This window comes from Muscardinus avellanarius (assembly GCF_963383645.1).
Source record: "Muscardinus avellanarius genome assembly, chromosome: X".
Classification (NCBI taxonomy): Eukaryota; Metazoa; Chordata; class Mammalia; order Rodentia; family Gliridae; genus Muscardinus; species Muscardinus avellanarius.
In genome coordinates, this window is record NC_137792.1 from 28221710 (window position 1) to 28230010 (window position 8301).

At 37.5% G+C, this 8301-nt stretch overlaps 1 protein-coding gene across 1 annotated transcript; it reads left to right on the top strand.

The window, feature by feature from the left end:
* Positions 1 to 2649: 2649 nt before the first annotated feature.
* On the top strand, positions 2650 to 7428 carry LOC308278831 (E3 ubiquitin-protein ligase RLIM-like; the record flags this gene model as incomplete). Its single annotated transcript, XM_080718843.1, has 2 exons — positions 2650 to 2881; positions 5825 to 7428. The coding sequence occupies 2 exons, from the start codon at positions 2650 to 2652 to the stop codon at positions 7426 to 7428; spliced, it is 1836 nt and encodes a 611-aa protein (XP_080574969.1).
* Between the last annotated feature and the right edge of the window lie 873 nt (positions 7429 to 8301).

Consider the following 8301-nt stretch of genomic DNA (forward strand, 5'->3'; position numbering starts at 1 on the left):
TGGGATCAGGCACTCGGTAGCAATGAAAAGTTTTTTTATTTCCGGGTGGGAGGGGGGTCTCTTAAGGGTGTCCCACCCGCGCCCACCCACCTGCTCAGAGTAGGAGCCTTTCGACCTGGACCTAAGGGTGCCCCACCCACACCTGCCCACGTGCAAGGGGTCTGGGCCAGGCAGCCCAAACTCTCTGGGGCCTTCCGGGCTGAGAGGAGGTCGCCTAAGGGTGCCCCACTTGCGCCCATGCCCGCCCACCTTCCCGGGGTCAGGGCCTTCCAGCTGGGGGGGTCGCCTAAGTGAGTCCCACCTGTGCCCGCCCACCCTCCCGGGGTCAGGGCCATGAGGCCCGGACTTCCAGAGCCAACTTTATTTATTTATTTATTTATTTATTTATTTATTCATTTATTTATTTTTGGTGGTACTGGGGTTCCTGGAAGCCCTCCTACCTCCAGGCTACACTCCCAGACCTATTTTATATTTTTTATTTATTTGGAAACAGGGCCTCTTAAGCCAGAGAGGCTGACTATGAACCTGCGTGATCCTCCTGTCTCCGCCTCCCAAGTGCCTCCCAAGTGTGGAGATTACAAGCGTGCACCACCACGCCCGGCTTCTGTTTCTTATTTCTAATAGAAAAAAGCAAAATCCAATATATAGTCTGTTTCTTCTCAGATTAATTTCAGATTTTCATCTCAAACCCACGTTTGGTCACAGTTTTTCAAAGTAGCCAAAGCTTTTCAATTCTGTTCTTTCTGATATATTTTCTTTAAACAAGCAAATGCCCAATTACCACATTCTACCTGCAGAAAACCATAATTATATTTAAAGATTGATATTTAAATGTAGTATTTCTATAAAACATTTCCCAATGCCACTCAGTTGTCTCTACTTATGAAATACTACATTTATAAATATTTTATTGGAAAAGCTTAGATGAAAGATTCCAAATCAAGTTTCAAGTGGAGTTCATATTAAGTCTAGAAACTCTTACAGGTCTAATTTAGAGAGCATTGCAAATGAGCAGTTTTGTTTTGTTTTTGTTTTTGTTTTACAAAGCCATATTGGCTTCATTAACAGACATAGAACAAACTCAGTAAATCAGTATTCATTCCTGTAAACAAAATAATGATTATGATTACGTTTTTAAATTGTCCCTTACATGATTAGTTTACAGTATGTATTATAGTTATAAGAAAATAAAATAAAAATAAAACTGCATGTCTTTGTGGAGAAACCCTTATGATATATTGTGTTAGCAGCAAATTTGCCTGAGTCTTTCCCATTACCCCCAATCTGAGAATCACTCAGGGCCTTGCTATGGTCACAACCTCTACAACTGAGCCAAAGGAAGTCCCTGAAAGACTATTTTTATTTTTTTTTAGACTTTACTAAAATATTTTGTGAGTGAAAGAAATTCTAACCCTGCCACTTATGCTGTGCTTTTACTGATTGGTTGATTGTACTGGGGAGATAACCCAGGGGAATTCTATCTCTTAGCTACAGCCTTTCTTATTTTTCTTTCTTTTTTTTTGTTTGTTTGTTTGTTTTGAAACAGGGTCTCACGAGGTTGCTGAAAGTTTCATTAAGTTTCAGAGGCTGGTCCCAAATCTATGATCCTCCTGTCTCAGCCTCACCAGGATTACAGGCATGTACCATCATGGTTGACTTTCTTTTTATTTATTTATTTATTTATTTATTTATTTATTTATTTATTCTCTCCTGGGATAGCAGCTTGCAGCTAAGGCATGTACTTTTGTATGTTCATAAATTTTTAAAATTTTTATTCATATATCATAATGAATTTCAGAGTGATGGAGACATATATGCACACATCACTTGGTGAGCTTCCCCGTTCAAACCTACTTCGTCCCCTGTGTACAGTATTGGATTGAAATGGATATTTTGTATAAAGACATAAGGTCAATTGTCGTGTTTCTTTTATTGTAACTGTACAAGATAGTGTATTCCATCGTGATACATTTATACAGCAGGGTAATTTAAGCAGAATTTAACAGATTTTATAATCTGAAGAGATTCAACTCTATCCCTGATAATTTACCAAATATCGAAACTTTTTAGTAAGTACTTCTGATGTGAGAAATTCACAAGGAGAAAAAAGAAAAGTTCCTGAGAATCTGAACTACAGGGACTTTGCCGTAGCATTTTGAAGAAGGCAGTCGTATTATAAATGTAACTAATTGCATTCAGGCTCAGTAATTTAGCTTTCAAATAACTGAAGCCTTTCAGAAATTGGAAAAATCTCCTGAAAACCCAAGTATAGGCTCATGTGAGTGGAAAGAGTTAAGAGAACGGTGCTTAGTGTAGCCGAAGAATAGCCATAGCACTTGGCATTATTTGCCGTATTGAATGAAGTGCAGCCTAACTTGAATATGGTCTCTGTTTGGTAACAATGGAGAATAGTAACGGACGCATAGACAACCACTCCCAGCAGGCACTGCAAGTGGGCGGGTCTAAATCAGAGGCTTTTCAGTGGTTGAGAGTTATCGCGAGAAGGGTGTAGGGGAGTAGTCTCTGTCAAAGCATACCTGAGTGAGGGAAATCCTAGTATTTTTACCGAAATGGGAAGTAAAGACAACTAAATTATAGTCTTTGAGTTTTAAGCCATGTTGTAAGAAGGTTTTCCACTTGTTTATCAAGATGGAAAGCTCAGATTCAGATGATGAAGAAGGTAATTCTGCGGCTCGACGCAGAAATCAGGCAGACCGGTTAGCTCGGGAAGAAGCTTTCTTCCGTTTTGTGAGTAACCTCAGTGAAGAAGATTACAAGCTTATGAGGGATAACAATTTGCTAGGTGTCGTAGGTGAAAATACAGAAGAAGAGTTAATGAGAAAACTCCAATATGTTAAAGAGAACCCACCACAGGAATCAGGTAAATAGAGGAGTATTTCACTCTGGGGGAGAATAGGATGGCATAGATAAACATTTCATAATAGTAAATGTCAGGCAGAGAGTAAATAGAAATGGCACAAACTAATTTGGTACTTAAATAACTGCCCATAAAAAGAGAAATGATGGGATGCAGTGGTGGCGACACCAATAACCTAGCTACTCAAAAGGCTGAGACCGGAGGGTTTCAAGTTAAAGGTGAGAATGTGGTAACTTAGCTAAACTTTGTCAGGAAATAAAAAATAATAAGGGATCGGGATATCAAACCATGGAAGAGCATCTCTGGGTTTAATGCCCAGCACAGTGGGAGATGGGGGTGTGGCAGAGAAGTTGCATTTGTTTGATCTCTGGTGGGAATGTTGGGTATATATTTTTCTGATTCACGTCTGGGGAGTGTTCTTTTTTTTTTTTTTTTTTTTTGGTGGTAGTGGGGTTCCAGGAAACCCTTGTACCTCCAGGCTACACTCCCAGACCTATTTTACACTTTTTAAAATTTGGAAACAGGGTCTCCTAAGCCAGCGTGGCTGGCTTCCAACCTGCGCGATCCTCCTGTCTCCGCCTCCCAAGCACCGGGATTACAAGCGTGCGCTACCACGCCCACGTGGGAGTGTTCTTTAGGAAAAGCAAAACATATTCTATTGATTTATTTCTTAGTTTTTAACCCACATTGAACGTTCCTCTTGATTTTCTATTTCTTCTATATAAGTGTGCGAATTTTCCTTTTTTATCGTCTGTTGATTGCATATGCTGGATAGCTCCACACATGTATACAAAGTACAGTGATCAAATCCAATCTCCTTTTATCCACTCCTCCCACACTTCTTGCCAAATTATTAATCATTATTCTACTTTCAGGTGTACTTTTTATAGCTTCAACATGTGAGAGAGAATATGTGGTACTTACTGTCTTTCTGGGTCTCACTTATTCCACTTAACATAGTATCCTCTAGTTCCATGTTTTTTATTGCAAATGACAAGATTACATTCCTTTTTGTGGCTAAATAATACTCCATCGAATATATATGCAATATTCTTTTTATCTATTTATCAGTTGATTGGCATCTAGGTTGACTTCTTAGCTGTTGTGATTGGTGCTTCCATCTACTTGGGCATATAGGTATCACTTTGATATTATGATTTCATTTCTTTTGAATATATACCCAGAACTGGAATAGCTGAATCATAGGCTAGATCTATTTTCACTTTTCTGAGAAACCTTCATTCTGTTCTCCATATTGGCTGTTCTAACTTATACTCCAACAAGAGTGTGAGTTCTTTTTTCTCTACATCCTTACCAGCATCCATAGATTATTGTTTATCTTTATAATATCCATTCTAACTTGGGTTAAGTGGTATCTCATGGTAATTTTGATTTGTATTACCTTAATTAATAATTATATTTTCAGATTTTTGGTCATTTGAATTTTTTCTCTTGACAAACCAGACATTATACTTTTTCACCAACAAAAAGTAATGCTGCTTACTCTCATTTCATGTCTCAGTAGGAGAAATTTGGTAATGTCTAGAGATAATTTTGGTTGTCACAACTGGGGGTGAAAATGAAGCTGTTGCTTTCATGTAGTGGGGAGAGGACAAAAATGCTGGTAAGTGTCCTACAATGCACAGGACAGCTCCATAAAACAAAGAATTATCTGGTCCCAAATGTCAAGGTGTTGAAACCCTGCTATAACCTCAAGACTGCTTTTCTCTCCAAGTGTGAAGTAAGTAATCTTTTTATCTAATCCTTTTATTTAAGAGGAGCTATAATAGGTTAGTTCTCAGACATGGACTTATATATTCAATTAAAAGCCTACTAAAATAAATTGATTCTTGAGCATGGCTTTATTTGTATTATGTTAGATTCAATCACTTTCATCTCATCTTCCATTTTATATATGTATGTTCAAAATCATTATAAAATTAAAAATTATTAAAAAATAATTATTCAATAATTTTAAATATATGAACCTTATTTCATTTAGCCAATATCTTCCACAGTTTGCGTATATTTTAAAACAACCTTATGTATTTTCAAACACACATTAGTTAAGAGGCTAGATGTAATGTTGTAGAGTAATGAAAACTTGATGATAATGAAATTAGAACTAATATGCTAACATTTTATTTTTGTGTGTGTGGTACTAGGGAATGAACCCAGAAGCATCTACCTCTGAACTACACCCCTGGCCCTATTTTCTTTTTTTTTATTTTGAAGCAGTGTCTCACCAAATTTTGGAAGGCCTCACCAAGTTGCTGAGGCTGGCCACAAACTTTTGATCCTCCTGTCTCAGTCTCCCAAGTACTGGGATTACAAGCATGTGCCACACGTCCAGCTCATCAACATTGTATTTTGAATGGTGTTTAACTTGTTTTATTCTTTTAATATCTTGACAGTGGACTAAAATATCTTTTCATATGCTTTCTAAAGTAAAATTAGAGGCCCTTGTATACAATGAATTATGAAAAATACTCTCTCAGATTCCTCTTTAAAAGGTTCCCCAAATTTATCTCAGATTAACAGTCGTTTTAAATAGAATTAAAACTATCTGGCCTTTACTTATAAATCTAGATAGATTTTATCTTACAAAATATTAACTATATACATTTAAAATCTACTTGAAATATCTGAGTTTTTAACCCTAATTTTTGGTCCTTTTTTAAAACAACATATCAGAGCACTGTTAAATGATGATTTTTTATTTTTGGTGGTGCTAGGGATGGAAGCCTTCTACACTCCCAGACCTATTTTTTTTATATTTTATTTGTAAACAGGGTCTCTTAAGCCAGCAAGGCTGGCTTCGAAACTGTGTGATCCTCCAGTCTCAGCCTCCCAAGCGTGGGGATTACAAGCATATACCACCAGGCCCGGTGTTTAATGATGATTCTAATTTGCCATTTTGTTTCTGTCCTCTTTTTATGGTAACAGGTAGAACTGATGCCTCAGATGTGTCTTCTGATGATTCTGTGATAGAATGGTATGCACCTTTTGACGAAACCGAAAATATGACAGAAAGAGAGCAAAGACATAGGCAGTCTTTACCATCAACAAGTAATTCAAACAGTAGTGATTTCAGTGTAGGGATGCATTCTACCCCTAATAGTGGAAGACGAAATCAAGAAAATGATCATTCATCATATGTAAGAGTCCTTCAGAGAGAAAACATAGGAAACAACCAGAGACAAGTGGAAAATTCACAAGCTGAGTCAGTTACAGAGCCAGACAGACCAGAAGAAAGCACAAATGAAATATTATTGGAAATTCCACTTACCAGACCTCGTAGAAGAACAAGAAGCAGAAGCCCAGAAACTCGGAGAGTCAGAGCAAGAACTGGAAATTTATTTCATTCACATTCAATAAATGAAATGTTACTGAGATTTCATTATAGTATATCACCTGAGACTTTTCAGTATATTGAAATAAATGAGACTAATGAATATTCTGTAGTTGACCAACATGAGACATTGAGAGACCAAATAACCTCACCTGAGTTACAAAGTAGCAGTCTTCCTACAGCTTCTGAAACAACAAATGCTTCTCCAGACACAACACACAACAGAGAATCTGATGTATCGAGACGAAGAAATCAAATCAGACTTCCTGAGCTAGAAATAACTGTTTATTCTCAAGAATATTTACCAACAGACAGCACAGCTCGTAGAAATCTGTCAGTAACTGAGACACCGAACACCATCCTATTAGAAAGGTATCCGGAGGAAGTCGTAGGTAGGATTTCATATACTCAGCAAGCATGTATGGGCTCTTCTGTTAATACCACCACAATACCTATTCAGAGAGTTTCAAATACTAGTTTAAATGATACAACATCTGTTGCAACTGGGAGAACATTAGAGCAAATACCGTCACTATCTGAAGAATTATATACCATAATAGACAGTGAGAGTGATGAAGAAAGTAGTGGCTTACCTGCAAGTCAAAACATGGAAAATGTAGACTCACAGAATACAATAGATAGTTCTGATAGCAGTAGCATTTCTGTTCGTACTTCAAATACTGCATCTCTTTCTCGTTCCACTTCCTCAACAATTTCCAGTGCAAATTCCCACAACAGGTCCAGTTTCAGTTCTAGTTCTATGTCTAGTAGCAGTTCTGAAAACGAAAATGCAGACATTGCCTCACTGATATTTGAAAGCAATGAAAGAAGTACACCATCAAGCTCACCATCAGAGCCAATACAAGAAAGTCAACGTTCAGCCTCAACATCTGATGAAAATGATCCCTGGCCATTTCTAGCTCAATTTTTTCCACTACATGCTGAGAATAACCAACCTACAGGACTCACAAAACAACAAATTGACGACCTGCCAATAAGAATATTTGCTCAAAATGACGCAAGAAGATCATGTAGTATTTGTATCACGGAATTTACAGAAGGCAGTAAGATTCGCATACTTCCTTGCTCCCATGAGTACCATGTCCACTGCATCGATCGCTGGCTGGCTGAAAACACCACCTGTCCTATTTGTCGCAGAGAACTAATAGGCTTTCATGACTCAGAAAATTCTAATTAAGTTCTGCACCCTTAACTAGACAAACTGTTATGATGATGGACAGTAGTAGCCACTAGCTTTATGTACCAGTTTGTTCTGTTGTTTATAAAGTAACAACCTGAAAGAATCCTTGGTTCTGAAAGAAATGATTTATTGTCTCCAACTTTTGTTTCTGAATAAAATTAAATATTAGTGAATAGAAATGCTCTTTTTGGTTTGTATCTGGAATGTCCCCAATAGCTCATGTGTTCAAGGTTTGGTCTCAAGTTTTTTGACCTCACTTGTGAAATAATCGATTGAAAACTGAAAGGAATACTGAGAACTGCCATATAATGTAGATAGGTTGAGCATAATTGGAGGAAGTAGGTCATTGGGGACCATAATTTGCCCTGGGCCCTTTCTTTGATTGATGGCTTCTATTAACTGAGGTATTTTCTCCCCCATACTGTTCTACCATGATTGAACCCAGTAGTACTTTATAACTGAACTACAACCCCACTCCTTTCTATTTTTCATTTTATATAGACTACAGCTAACACATGATATTTTTTGAAGACATTCTATATTCAAACTATAATAGGAACAGAAAAGGGCTTAGGTAGGCGGCTTCTCCACCAGATTAGATGGCAGTCCCACTGAAAATTCCAGATAAGCCCAAGAGAAGATACAATGATTAATAAATGCAAGCCATACTCATAATAAACAGCTAGTGAAAGTATTCTCCTTTCTTGATAAACCTGAAACATTTTGTTAGGGTTTTATTTTCGAATGGCCCCCTTGACCTTATGTAAATAAGACAGCCATGTTAGAATTGGAGCTCGATTATACACCTAAGGGGGATTATATATGATCCCTCTCTACCCTATTCACACACTTTGTCCCCTCCTCTTACTT